The sequence below is a fragment of the Eschrichtius robustus genome, chromosome 5 (assembly GCF_028021215.1).
Source record: "Eschrichtius robustus isolate mEscRob2 chromosome 5, mEscRob2.pri, whole genome shotgun sequence".
NCBI lineage: Eukaryota > Metazoa > Chordata > Mammalia > Artiodactyla > Eschrichtiidae > Eschrichtius > Eschrichtius robustus.
Genome location: NC_090828.1, coordinates 34791605 through 34806870, shown reverse-complemented (window position 1 = coordinate 34806870; position 15266 = coordinate 34791605). Strand labels below are relative to the sequence as shown.

At 36.6% G+C, this 15266-nt stretch overlaps 1 protein-coding gene and 1 pseudogene across 5 annotated transcripts in view; one reads left to right on the top strand and one right to left on the bottom strand.

Annotated features, from left to right (window-relative positions):
- Window positions 1-15266, bottom strand: part of HYCC2 (hyccin PI4KA lipid kinase complex subunit 2) — a 73086-nt gene that overhangs the window by 7432 nt on the left and 50388 nt on the right. For 4 of the 5 annotated variants that reach the window (XM_068544678.1, XM_068544675.1, XM_068544677.1 and 1 more), the window contains 3 exons: window positions 7250-7337; window positions 4581-4740; window positions 3679-3846 (listed from right to left, as the gene is read on the bottom strand). In XM_068544678.1, the coding sequence (XP_068400779.1) occupies window positions 3679-3846; window positions 4581-4740; window positions 7250-7337 (416 nt within the window). The remainder of the gene's footprint in view (window positions 1-3678; window positions 3847-4580; window positions 4741-7249; window positions 7338-15266) is intronic. The other variant, XM_068544679.1, reaches the window with a different exon arrangement.
- On the top strand, window positions 14620-15088 carry LOC137764800 (RING finger protein 122 pseudogene; annotated as a pseudogene).

Genomic DNA, 15266 nt, shown 5'->3' with positions numbered 1-15266 from the left:
AAATAATATACAATAATTTTTATATGATGTATTTCTATAATATTTTTAGTACTGAGATATATTATTGTCGGGATCACAAAATACTATAGTGTCTCATTACGTTTCATGCAGAAACTGCAGTTAATGAAAGAATCCTTATCTTGGGATTTTGTAAGAAAGGAAGCATATATAATATATTTAGCTTGGGGTTTCCAGAAAGCCCAATTCTCTTACGGAAAGTATGATCAACATTCTTTTAGAAAGTAGAACATTTGTTTCTTTCAAAAACTGATAGCAGTTTGCTACCTTTTAAATATGTTTACTAGACTGTAAAAAAGTTAAATCTGAATCTATATACAGATATCAATATTATAGTTAAGGTAAAATGTTAGGAAAGAAATCTAAAAAAACATTACTTTGAGATACAAGTTACCTAAGTAAAATATACATGAAATACTTAAACACAATCTTTATTTAACACAGTACCTGAAAAAAATAAAAATGTTTCCTCATATGGATTAGTTATTTCTTTCCTTCAAAAGAAGAATGAACTAGGCTATCCTTAAAGCAAAAGGCATCTTGTTATATCCAGCAGTTTAATAATCTTTATTCATCATGCAGAGCCATATGAAAATGCAGCTGACACCACTTCTCTCAACCCCTTCTTCAAAAGGACTGTATATAATGTACAGCAAAACAAAAACTTTAAATCATATTTATGTGACATCATCTCAGCAATTTATTTACAATTACTCTAAAGAACTCCACAATGCCCAAGAAAAGATAGTTACTGGTTCAGAATTAATATCAGTAATATAAAACTAGGAGTGAACAGAAATGTATCATTGGGTATATATATGGTTAGGAAAGGAGACTGAGAGACTTAGTGCTAGCTTCTGAATCTTGCCACATGCAGATCTGATGCCCAAGCAATATGGCCATAAAGAGATGATGATAACATAAAAACCACCATGCAAGAGAATCTACTGATACTTTATATACTAAGAAATGCTATTTCAGTATAGTGGAACACTGAATATACTTTAATCACAAGCGTTGTCCTCAGTTTAGTAAAAACTTTAAATCCAGCTTTTAAAAGTCACTTAACAATCGGGATAAAGGTAAGGTGATGGGCTCATATTCTCCCTTCAATTTCAACATATAATAAATACAACTTTAACTGTAAAACTATTTAAAACCATTAGAAAACATGTTTTCTTTTTCTTTTTCTTTCTTTCTTTCTTTCTTTTTTTGGCTGCACCACGCGGCTTGTAGGATTTTAGTTCCCTGTCCAGGGATTGAAACTGGGCGCTCGGCAGTGAGAGCACAGAGTCCTAACCACTGGACCACCAGGGAATTCCCTTCTTTTTCTTTTAGAAGACCAATTATTGATGCTAATCCAAAAGCTCCAGAAGACTTCAGAATTACCAAAACTTTTCATAGGTTTTAGCAATTTCCATATTTCTGTTTAAAAAACCTCAAGGAATAAAAAGGCAATTGTATCTAACAACTTTTTTCCTTTCTAATTTTCTCCCTGGGTGATAATACTATTCATGATCCAAAGATGAGACAACCAAAAAGGATTTTTAATGAACTTTTCTACTTATGTCTGCCTTTCCTTATAAATCAGCTTTTACCAATATTGATTTAAAGCTACAATTAAGCTAGATTAAACGGGAAAATAATTTGAGAAATTTCAAACACACCGAAGGGACTCATTCCTCTTTCTTTGTGGCTACATCCCACCCTCACAAAGTGAAATTTTACCAGTAATAGGAGATATTAAAATAGGATGTTTTAACATTTTTTTTAAAAAAATAATTAATTATTTATTTATTTTTGGCTGCGTTGGGTCTTTGTTGCTGCGCGCGGGCTTTCTCTAGTTGCGGCATGCAGGGGCTACTATTCGTTTTGGTGCGCGGGCTTCTCATTGCGGTGGCTTCTCTTGTTACGGAGCACGGGCTCTAGGTGAGCAGGCTCAGTAGTTGTGGCGCACGGGCTTAGTTACTCCGCGGCATGTGGGATCTTCCTGGACTGGGGCTCGAACCCATGTCCCCTGCCTTGGCAGGCAGATTCTTAACCTCTGTGCCACCAGGGAAGTCCCTGTTTTAACATTTAATAGGATATTCTAAAGGAATTCTATTTTGATTTCAAAGTGTATGACTTATGATTAACAGGAAGAAATTTTTCTACCTAATCCCATACTTTTTAGAATTTCATCAAGTGTTAATGTACTTCCGTTTAGCACAAATACTCCAATATTCTAACAATGGTAGTAGATACACTTCAAGTGTCTTAATTTGGCATCAAGAATGTGGAGAAATACACTGTTGTTCAATTTAGGCCAACTCTGAATTCGACATCTATTCATATATTTATTTTTATGCATTATACAAGATAAAACTGACTCCCAGGGATAACATAAAGAGATACAGAAGAACGAAAAGGGAAGACTGCGTCTTTCACACGATTCTCTTCATAGCACCAACTTCTTTGTGTCCCTAGATCATGCACATGCAACACTGTTAAATGAAGTAAGGTCAATCTGGGCAAATGGGCAAGGGAACAGAGGGTAGATTTAGATTCTTACTGAGCATGCTCAAATTTCTAATGCACCAAAAAGCAAGAGATTTCCCTAAGGTAGAAGGTGACTGCTTCATGTATGTTTGGTCTTTAAAATAAGTAAAAATACATAACCTATTTTAAAACTTCTTGCTATATTTCATAAATTAGTGTATAGCGTCCACAGCAGCAATATATTAAATAATGAAAAACTATCTGGCCACAGTTCCTTCTTTCACAAAACCAGCTTCTATGGCATCACATGTAAAACTGCAAATAAATACTTTCCTATCACAGAGAAGTATTCTTTTCCAGATAGTGGTCGTGGGTGTGGTGGCAGGGGAGGGGTAAAAAAAATTCTCATTTGAGATACCCACACTGTAGAAACAAGGATCTGCTAGGATTTATAACCTCTAAATAATACATTTCAATTCTGTTTGGGAGCTTTATAAGGTAATCATTATTTACAATAAATGATAAAATGTAGTGTGCACCAGGACAGCACATTTATAGAGGAAAGATGTCAGTAGTTCACTAGTTAGACCCAGGCAGCCTGACTCAAAGATGATAAAAAGCCAATCAATACTTGTTTATTCTGTCAAAGAGATAAGAAATTCTTGTTAATTGACCACCCTGGGACTACAGACAAATCAGCCAGCTCCACTTTAGTCCAGTTTCTCAAAGATAATGTATTAATGCTTTACAACTCTCCTCACATATTTTCAAAAGAATACATTACTATATAAGTGAAATTGATGCATACTGACTAATAAGGCTCATGTCCATTGGGTGCATTTTTCCTTTCCTGATGTTAGAATAAACATGCTCAGTAATGAAAAAATCCCAAGCATTTGCAGACCTTTTAGAGACAGGCCTCTCCCTTGTTAGTAGCCATGCCAAGCTGTTCTTTAATTACACAGGGATGCAGACTCCAGGCCAGCACAAATGGTAACTAAAGATTGTACCTGACCTGGTGCTAGCCATATGGGGGGGTGCACTTTGCAAGGAGGAGCTAATATACCCTGGGGTAGTGGAAACACACACTAGAATGCAAAGATGTTCTGCTTGGGGACAGAGAGCCAGGATCCTTCTCCAGCAACTGCCTCACTGACTTTTGCCTCCTCATCTCTGTCCTACCCTCTGTTGTGGCTGCTGCTGAGTTGGGCTCCGGTGAGCCGTGCTCAGGAGTCCTGCGCACCAGCACCTCCCCCTCTTGCACACGTTTGATCCCTAGGTCAGTGGAGCCGTGTTGGATCGGGGAGCCAGGAATACTCGAGTCAGCCTCGTTTGAGAAGTCAAAGCCATCTGGGATTCAACATATAAAATTTTAGTGCTTTTGTGCTGCTCTATTCTTTTCTGAGCATTTTGACCCAGGCAGATAAGAGAATGTATATATGGATATGATATAAACGCAAACATTATTTATATAGTTACATGTGTGTGCACAGCATGCACACACATAAGGCAGCAGATGAATAATGTGAGGTTTGCAAATGAATAGGAGAGAAAAATAGAGATCATTAAAACGGCAATTAATATCTCTTAGGCAAGACAGCTTGACTATTCAAGTACCATACGCCTATGAAATACTGCTGGATTCAGCACTTATATGAAAAGAAAAAGAAAGATGAAAATCAATTCTTTTATGGATAGCTGTATTATACCATTAGTTTGGCCAGTTATATAGTTTTCTCCCACAATTCTCATACAGGCACCTTTTTTTCCCAGTATGATAACAGGCTTAAAGAAATTTCTTTCCTATTGCTATTACTAGTTCAAAAAAAGACAAAAATTAACTTGATCTTATTTTCTGTTTTAACATTCATACAGCAGTCTAAATAACATCTTTCTGCTTTATAAAATACATATACATATTTATATTAAAATGAATTCAGGTATTTAAACCATATTTCTAGTGCTATTTTTAACAACTAAACAATTTAACTGTAATTACATAAAGTACTATAATATCATGTGCTAATATAGTCTGTAAGAACTTACTTTAATCCATGAGTGGGCTGTAGGGATTTCGTACTCACCTTCTCTCCTCCACCTATGGCGACGGATTGAAGCTGTTGTAATCGCGGTCCGAGAAATCCTCGGCACTGTTGGAGTGACTTCGACTTTAAGTACTTTCTGGCCTTCTTGTGAAGAATCAGGAGCATCAAATGGTAATGAGTTTTTCATGGCATTGGCAACCTAAAATGATAACATAAGTCTATATATATTTACACCCAATATACAATTTATGCTTATTTTACACTTCATGTTTCCCTACTTTTTAAAATATGTACTTAAAACATCTATTCTAAAATATACAAGTATAATGTGTCAGAAATGTTTGTATCTCCACTGGTCTATATTCTTTTAGGCAGGCTTTAAAATGAGAATTCATTTAAAATAATGTGAGTCACACACCCCATCGACTCCTTGAAGTTGTTGACTTTCAAAGAGAAAAAAACATTCCAAAGAAAGAAAAAGTGTTTTTAACATTTGAATCCTGATATAAGAAAATTTAGAATAAGCTTCTGATTATTCAGATGATAAATAACATGCAAAATTTAATCTATAATAAAAAAATTAGCTTTGTTTCCATGAAGAGAAATTTTCCCTAAACACATCTGGCATTTTGTTCCACCACTTTCTGCCCTCCATGGAGGAGAGTGAGATATGTGCCTGGAGAGTAATCACCATTGGCTGCTCCATGTTTCCTGATTGGGTAGTCCTAATCTAGCAAAGACCTTAAGCTAGAGGACCGTTTTCTCCCTCCCTCTCCACTTGGACAGGACAAGTGAAGTGCAACAACCTGGATACCTGTGCCTGCTCTGCCAACTCAAACCTTCTCTCCAGTGGGCTGTTCCAACATCCAGATGAAAATGTAGGGAGTGAAGTCTTTCAATCTAGCCTTTATCAGCAATAAAGAGGATGCTTGTTTTTCTATCTACCAACTATTTTATCTATTTATCACCGGGCTCTATTTTTGAATAGAGAAAAGGAGTGTTATTCACTGGGTCCCTTGGAGACCCCTAACAATAAAGGATTATTCTAGAACTACAGATTACTAATCTCTCTACCTATATTGCCTTGGGAATGCCACCTCTAGTTAATTTATAAGACTTACAAGGATAAAAGTATGAATTTAAAGAGTCTGACATGCAAGGTCTTATTATCATGATATAATTTTTTATCTTGTTGTCCATTTGTTTTTTGGTTTTCTTTTTGGCTGCACCGTGCAGCTTGTGGGATCTTAGTTCCCCAACCAGGGGTCAAACCTGGGCCCTCGGCAGTGAGAGTGCAGAACCCTAACCACTGGACCACCAGGGCATTCCCTGTCCATTTGTTTTACAGTAACCTTTAGGTAAAATTAGGGATGTTGACATGAGGAAAAAAATTCAAATATGAAAGAATTAATGTAAATGTTACTTCAGTAAATTTATATTTAGCTTAAGATATAAAAAATGATATGAAGAAAATGGCTTTAAAAATTGTACTCGTAAATTGCTGCAAGTAAAAATACATAACTAATATTTTTAAAATACCATTATAAAATACTACAAAAAACTTAGAAAACACAGAATATTGCAAAGAAATAAAAACTATCCACAGTTGAATCACCTAGACAACTATTAGCATTTGTTTTGTTTCCTTTGTCCTGTCTAGATTTAAAACATAGTTGTATACTGCTTTACCACTTAACACAGCTAGCATGTTCCTTTAATATGAATTTTCAAACATATAATTTCATCAAGTAAATAACATAACTTAATCATTCTCTGCTGTAAAATGTTTAGAGTTCTGATTCTTTTGCAATTAAACTAACATTGATCTAGTGTTCACAATACTTTAAAAAAAATTTTTAAGTAGTTTCTTGGGAAATGTTGCTAGACATGGGATAGTAGGTCAAAGAAAATACACACACATTACCAAACTGCTTCTGCAAAGGGATGATCAGAGTTGTGTCATACTGTTACTGGTAACATAGAGAATGCCTTCCTTACTCTGCTACTGGATGTTCACGTTTATTTTTTGAATGATCATTTACCCTTTGGAGACATATTTATTTTGTGGAAGAGTATGAAATTTTTATATAGAACAAAATATTAATTGGCTTTTTTGTCATGCCTGTTGGTAATATTTTTCTCAATTTGTATACCACATATTAATTTTGGTTTTAAAAAACCGATGGTTTAGGGACTATCCGGTGGTCTAGTGGTTAAGACTCCGCACTTCCATTGCAGGGGGCATGGGTTCGATCCCTGGTCAGGGAACTAAAATCCCAGATGCTGCACGGTGCAGCCAACAAAACAAAACAAAACAAACAAACAAACAAAAACTGATGGTTTAGAATTTAGATGTTTACGTAGGAAAAAAAAAAATTCAGCCTTTTTTGGTGATGTGTCACCATCACTAAAGCTTAGAAAGTCCTTCCTTCTCTAGAAATTTGAGGAAATATTTATAACTTTTCTTCTTTCTTTTCTTAAAGGATTTTAAGACATTTAATTCTTTAATTTATCTGAACTTTATTTTGATATGTTGTAAGAGGACAGGATCTAAACCAATTTTGTTTTCTCTCCAATTGTTACTATGGAATAAATCTTTTTCCCTCAATGATTTAAAACGCCTCATATATTACATATTGAATTTTAAACTTACTAGTGCCCTTTTCAGGCACAGGAATGTTTAATAAAAACTAAATATAATAACTTACCAATAGCGGTTGAGAAAAGAGTTCTAGCTGAGCTCTATAAATGATGTCATCAAGGACTTCCTGGCCAAGGTCCCACTGTCCATTATACCTATGGAGAAGCAGATTATTTACTATCTTTAGCAAATATCTCTAATTTTCAACAACCATCTTTTCTATTCTTCCAAGTCCTATTATTTTGGTTCTGTAACAAGATTTTCACGTTAATTTTTGCATCCTTTCATTTCTTGGTTACAAGAACAAAATGAAGATTTCAATACTAACATTTAAAATATTTTACAGGACTTCCCTGGAGGCGCAGTGGTTAAGAATCCACGTGCCAATGCAGGGGACATGGGTTTGACCCTGGTCCGGGAAGATTCCACATGCCGCAGAGCAACTAAGCCCGTGTGCCACAACCACTGAGCCTGCGCTCTAGAGCCCGCAAGCCACAACCACTGAAGCCGTGTCCCACAACTACTGAAGCCCGCGCACCTAGAGCCTGTGCTCCGCAACAAGAGGAGCCACCGCAATGAGAAGCCTGCTCCAACGAAGAGTAGCCCCCACTCGCCACAACTAGAGAAAAGCCCGTGCACAGCAATGAAGACTCAACACAGCCATAAATAAATAAATAAATTAATTAAAAAAAAAAGAAAGTCATGAAACTTTCTAAAAATAAAATATTTTACAGATGTCTCTACATATTAATTGGTTTTCATCATGTGTTGATATTTAGGGTAATCTATTTAATGCATTCATGAAAACCAGGGTTATGAACTACGTAGAAAGACATAGAGTTCCATACAGAAAAACTGACAGTTTCTAGTCTTCAATTTAATGACTAGTTATATTTTGGCTATTTTAGAAGTACTGAAAGGACTATGAACAATTATACATCAACAAATTGGACAACCTAGAAAATGGATAAATTCCTAGAAATATACAACCTACCACGACTGAATCATGAAGAAATGAAAATCTGAACAGACCCATCACTGTACCCAGAGGAGATTGAATCGGTAATCAAAAACCTCCCAATAAGCAAAAGTCTGGGACCAGATGGCTTCATGGGTGAATTCTACCAAACATTTAAAGAAATAATACCAATCTTCAAATTCTTCGAAGAGTGAGCACTTCCATATTCATATCATGAGGCCAGCATCCCCCTTATACAAAAATCAGACAAGGACACTATAAGAAAATTACAAGCCAATATGCCTGATGAACATAGCATAAATGCAAAAATCCTCAACAAAATATTAGCAAACTAAATTCAACAATTCACTAAAAGGATCATACACTATGGTCAAGTGGGATTTATCCCTGGGATGCAAGGATGGTTCAATGTCTACAATTTAATCAATCGTGATACACCACATTAACAAAATGAAGGATAAAAATCACACAATCATGTCAATAGATGCAGAAAAAGCATTTGACAAAATTCGAAATCCATTCATGATTAAAAAAACTCTCAAAAAAGTGGGTACAGAGGGGATGTAGCTCAACATAATGAAGGCCATACATGATAAGCCCACAGTCAACAACAAACTTGACAGTGAAAAATGGAAAGCTTTTCCTCTAAGATCAAGAACAAGACAAGGATGCCCACTCTTGCAACTTTTATCCAACATAGTACTGGAAGTTCTAGCAAATCAGAAAAAAAGAAGTGAAACTCTCTCTATTTGCAGATGACATGATATATATACAGTTGACCCTTGAACAACACGGGCTTGAACTGCACAAGACCACTTATATGTGGATTCTTTTCAATAAATACCAACTACAGTAATACACAATCTGTGGTTGGTTGAAGCGTAGATATGGAAGGCTGACTTTAAAGTTATACTCAGATTTTCAACTGTGCAACTGGCACCCCTCTTTGTTCAAGAGTCAACTGTAGAAAACTCTTAAAACTACACCAAAAAACTGTTAGAATAAACAAATTTGGTAAACTTGTAGGTATAAAAGCAATATACAAAAATCTACTGTATTTCCTTAAACAAAAAAAGAGAATTCCCTGGTGGTCCATTGGTTAAGACTCTACGCTTTCATTACTGAGGGCATGGGTTCAATCCCTGGTCGCAGAACTAAGATCCCACAAGCCACGTGGTGTGGCCAAAAAAAAAAAAATCTACTGCTTTCTATACACTAATAACAAACTATCAGGAAGGGAAATTAAGAAAACAATCCCATTAACAATTTCATTAAAAAATACCTAGTAATAAATTTAACTAAGGAGGTGAAAGACCTGAGCATTGTACACTTATGATTTTCATATAATACCTCAATGAAAGAAACTGAAGAACACACAAATAAATAGAAGAATATTCCATGCTCAAGGACTGAAAGAACTAATATTGTTAAAATGTCCATACCATCCAAAGCAATCTACAAATTCAGTGCAATGCCTATCAAAATTCTAGTGACATTTTTCATAGAAATAGAGCAAACAATCCTAGAATTTATACGGAACCACAAAGGACCCTGAATAGCCAAAGCAATCTTGAGAAACAACAAACCTGGAGGCATGATACTTACTAATTTCAAACTGTATCACAAAGCTTTAGGCCTAAAAACACACAGAGATCAATGGAACAGAATGGAGAGCTGAGAAATAAACATATGCATATATAGTCAATTAATTTAAACAAATATGAGAATATAAAATAGGGAATGGATAGTGTCTTTACTAAATGGTGTTGGGCCACCAAACCAGCTTTACAACAAATGCTAAAGGAACTTCTCTAGGCAGGTAACACAAGAGAAGGAAAAGACCTACAAAAACAAACCCAAAACAATTAAGAAAATGGTAATAGGAACATACATAATGATAATTACCTTAAATGTAAATGGATTAAATGCTCCAACCAAAAGCCACAGACTGGCTGAATGGATACAAAAACAAGACCCATATATATGCTGTCTACAAGAGACGCACTTCAGACCTAGGGACACATACAGACTGAAAGCAAGGGGATGGAAAAAGATATTCCATGCAAATGGAAATCAAAAGAAAGCTGGAGTAGCAATTCTCATACCAGACAAAATAGACTTTAAAATAAAGACTATTACAAGAGACAAGGAAGGACACTACATACGATCAAGGGATCAAACCAAGAAGAAAATATAACAATTGTAAATATTTATGCACCCAACATAGGAGCACCTCAATACATAAGGCAAATGCTAACAGCCATAAAAGGGGAAATTGACAGTAACACAATCATAGTAGGGGACTTTAACACCTCACTTTCACCAATGGACAGATCATCCAAAATGAAACTAAATAAGGAAACACAAGCTTTAAATGAAACATTAAACAAGATGGACTTAATTGATATTTATAGGACATTCCACCCAAAAACAACAGAATACACTTTCTTCTCAAGTGCTCATGGAACATTCTCCAGGATAGATCATATCTTGGGTCACAAATCAAGCCTTGGTAAATTTAAGAAAATTGAAATCGTATCAAGTATCTTTTCCGACCACAATGCTGTAAGACTAGATATCAATTACAGGAAAAAACCTGTAAAAAATACAAACACATGGAGGCTAAACAATATGCCACGAAATAACCAAGAGATCACTGAAGAAATCAAGGAGGAAATAAAAAAATACCTAGAAACAAATGACAATGAAAACACTATGACCCTAAACCAAGAGCAGTTCTAAGAGGGAAGTTTATAGCAATACAATCCTACCTCAAGAAACAAGAAATATCTCAAATAAACAACCTAACCTTACACCTAAAACAATGAGAGAAAGAAGAACAAAAAAACCCAAAGTTAGCAAAAGGAAAGAAATCATAAAGATCAGAACAGAAATGAATGAAAAAGAAATGAAGGAAACAATTGCAAAGATCAATAAAACTAAAAGCTGGTTCTTTGAGAAGATAAACAAAATTGATAAACCATTAGCCAGACTCATCAAGAAAAAAAGGGAGAAGACTCAAATCAACAGAATTAGAAATGAAAAAGGAGAAGTAACAACTGACACTGCAGAAATACAAAGGATCATGAGAGATTACTACAAGCAACTCTATGCCAATAAAATGGACAACCTGGAAGAAACAGACAAATTCTTAGAAAAGCACAAGCTTCCAAGACTGAACCAGGAAGAAATAGAAATTATAAACAGACCAATCACAAGCACTGAAACTGAAACTGTGATTAAAAATCTTCCAACAAACAAAAGCCCAGGACCAGATGGCTTCACAGGCGAATTCTATCAAACATTTAGAGAAGAGCTAGCACCTATCCTTCTCAAACTCTTCCAAAATATAGCAGAGGGAGGAACACTCCCAAACTCATTCTACGAGGCCACCAACACCTTAATGCCAAAACCAGACAAAGATGTCACAAAAAAAGAAAACTACAGGCCAATGTCACTGATGAACATAGATGCAAAAATCCTCAACAAAATACTAGCAAACAGAATCCAGCAAAAGGATCATACACCATGATCAAGTGGGGTTTATCCCAGGAATGCAAGGATTCTTCAATATATGCAAATAAATCAATGTGATACACCACATTAACAAATTGAAGAATAAAAACCATATGATAATCTCAATAGATGCAGAGAAAGCTTTCGACAAAATTCAACACCCATTTATGATAAAAACTCTCCAGAAAGTAGGCATAGAGGGAACCTACCTCAACATAATAAAGGCCGTATATGACAAACCCACAGCCAACATCATTCTCAATGGTGAAAAACTGAAAGCATTTCCTCTAAGATCAGGAAGAAGACAAAGTTGCCCACTCTCACCACTATTATTCAACATAGTTTTGGAAGTTTTAGCCACGGCAATCAGAGAAGAAAAAGAAATAAAAGGAATCCGAATCAGAAAAGAAGTAAAACTATCCCTGTTTGCAGATGACATGATACTATACATACAGAATCCTAAAGGTGCCACCAGAAAACTACTAGAGCTAATCAATGAACTTGGTAAAGTAGCAGGATACAAAATTAACGCACAGAAATCTTGCATTCCTATACACTAATGATGAAAAATCTGAAAGAGAAATTAAGGAAACAACCCCATTTACCACTGCAACAAAAAGAATAAAATACCTAGGAATAAACCTACTTAAGGAGACAAAAGACCTGTATGCAGAAAACTATAAGACACTGATGAAAGAAATTAAGGATGATACAAACAGATGGAGAGGTATACCATGTACTTGGATTGGAAGAATCAACATTGTGAAAATGACTATACTACCCAAAGTAATCTACTGATTCAGTGCAATCCCTACCAAACTACCAATGGCATTTTTCACAGAACTAGAACAAAAAATTTCACAATTTGTATGGAAACACAAAAGACCCCGAATAGTCAAAGCAATCTTGAGAAAGAAAAACAGAGCTGGAGGAATCAGGCTCCCTGACTTCAGACTATACTACAAAGCTACAGTAATCAAGACAGCATGGTACTGGCACAAAAACAGAAATATAGATCAATGGAACAGGATAGAAAGCCCAGAGATAAACCCAAGCACATATGGTCACCTTATCTTTGATAAAGGAGGCAAGAATATACAATGAAGAAAAGACAGCCTCTTCAATAAGTGGTGCTGGGAAAACTGGATAGCTACATGTAAAAGAAGGAAATTAGAACACTCCCTTACACCACACACAAAAATAAACTCAAGATGGATTAAAGACCTAAATGTAAGGCCAGACACTATAAACCTCTTAGAAAACATAGGCAGAACACTCTATGAAATAAATCACAGCAAGATCCTTTTCGACCCACCTCCTAGAGAAATGGAAATAAAACAAAAATACACAAATGGGACCTAATGAAACTGAAAAGCTATTGCACAGCAAAGGAAACCATGAACAAGATGAAAAGACAACCCTCAGAATGGGAGAAAATATCTGCAAACGAAGCAACTGACAAAGCAACTGACAAACTGACAAAGCAACTGACAAATCTCCAAAATATACAAGCAGCTCATGCAGCTCAATATCAAAAAGACAAACAACCCAATCCAAAAATGAGCAGAAGACCTAAACAGACATTTCTCCGAAGAAGATATACAGCTAGCCAACAAACACATGAAAGGATGCTCAACATCACTAATCACTAGAGAAATGCAAATCAAAACTACAATGAGGTATCACCTCACACCGGTCAGAATGGCCATCATCAAAAAATCTACAAACAATAAATGCTGGCCAGGGTGTGGAGAAAAGGGAACCAGCAATTCCACTTGTTATATATCTGAAGGAAACTAAATCACTATCTCAAAAAAATATCTGCACCCCCATGTTCACTGCAGCATATGTACAATAGCCAAGACATGGAGACAATCTAATTGTAAATGGACAGATAGATGGATAAAGAAAATATGGTGTGTGTGTGTATATATGTAATGTATGTGTATATACAGTATGTGTATACATACAATTATACACACATATGTGTAAGTATATGTACGTAAGTGTATACATACACATATATATATACACACGCATATATATACACATACATACACACAATAGGATATTATTCAGTCATTAAAAAAAAAGAAGGAAATCCTGGGCCTTCCCTGGTGGTCCAGTGGTTAAGACTCCATGCTTCCAATGCAGGGGGCCTGGGTTCAATCCCTGGTTGGGGAACTCCCGCATGCCGCGCGCAGCACGGCCAAAAAAAAAAAAAAAAAGAAAAAAGAAAAAATAAAGGAAGGAAATCCTGTCATTTGTGACAACATGGATGGATCTTGCGGGCATTATGCTAAGTGAAATAAGTCAGACAGAGAAAGACAAATGCTGTATAATCTCATACTTGTGGAATCTAAAACAAAACAAAATAAACCAGTAACTGAACTCATAGATACAGAAAGATTGATGGTTGCCAGAGGCAGGGGCTGGGGGGGGTGGGCAAAAATCGTGAAGGTGGTCAAAAGGTACAAGCTTCCAGTTATAAGATAAAATCCTGGGATATGATGTACAGCATGGTAACTATAGTTAACAATCCAGTATTGTATATTTGAAAGTTGTTGAGAGAGCAGATATTGAAAGTTCTCATCAAAAGAAAAATTTGTAACTATGTGTGATGATGGATGTTAACTTGTGGTAATAATTTTGCAATATAACATATATCTAATCATTATGTTGTACACCTTAAACTAATTCAGTCTTACATTTTAATTATATCTCAATAAAACAATTGTCTTTGTTATTATATAGCTTTCAAATAAAATGTGTAATTCATTTTTTAAAAAGTACTAAAAAAGAGAGTTCGACTGGCAGAGGAAGGCGGCTGCCGCGCACCGCATCCACCCCCCCTGCAACCCTGCAAGCCGGTGTGCCCAGCCCGCCTGCCCAACCCGCCGCCTGCGTTCGTTCGCCTGAGGAAGCCAGCCAAGAGTTCACTGATGTACCCATTCCAGTGGGGTAATGGGTGTTTTCTGCGGCCTGGGACTGGTGAGCACCAACAAGTCCTGCTCGATGCCACCCACCAGTTTCCAAGACCTTCCCCTCAACGTCTACATGGTCATCTTTGGCACAGACATCTTTGTCTTCGTGCTCAGCCTCATCTTCTGCTGTTATTTTATCAGCAAACTCTGGAACCAGGCACAGAGCAAACGATACGGATATAAAGGGGTGGTGCTTAAAGGTGATGCCAAGAAGTTACAGTTATATGGGCAGACCTGTGCAGTCTGTCTGGAAGACTTCAAGGGGAAGGATGAGCAGGGTGTGCTCTCATGCCAACACACCTTTCACCGCAAGTGTCTGGTGAAGTGGCCGGAAGTACACTATGTCTGCCCCACGTGTAACAAGCCCATTGCTGGTCCCTCAGAGGCCACCCAGAGCATCGGGACCCTATTGGATGAGCCGGTGTGAGCGCTGCCTCCATACCAAGGCCTGGAGAAGATCTCTAGCCTCATGGGTGCCTGGTCCTTCCGCAAAGCCGCAGTGAACAAGACTGTTGGGTGGTGATAGGCATGCTCACCTGGAGGGGTGGGGGTGCAGGGCTGGTCTTCCAGCATCAGGGTGAGACTAGACTTGCCCACCTCTCTGC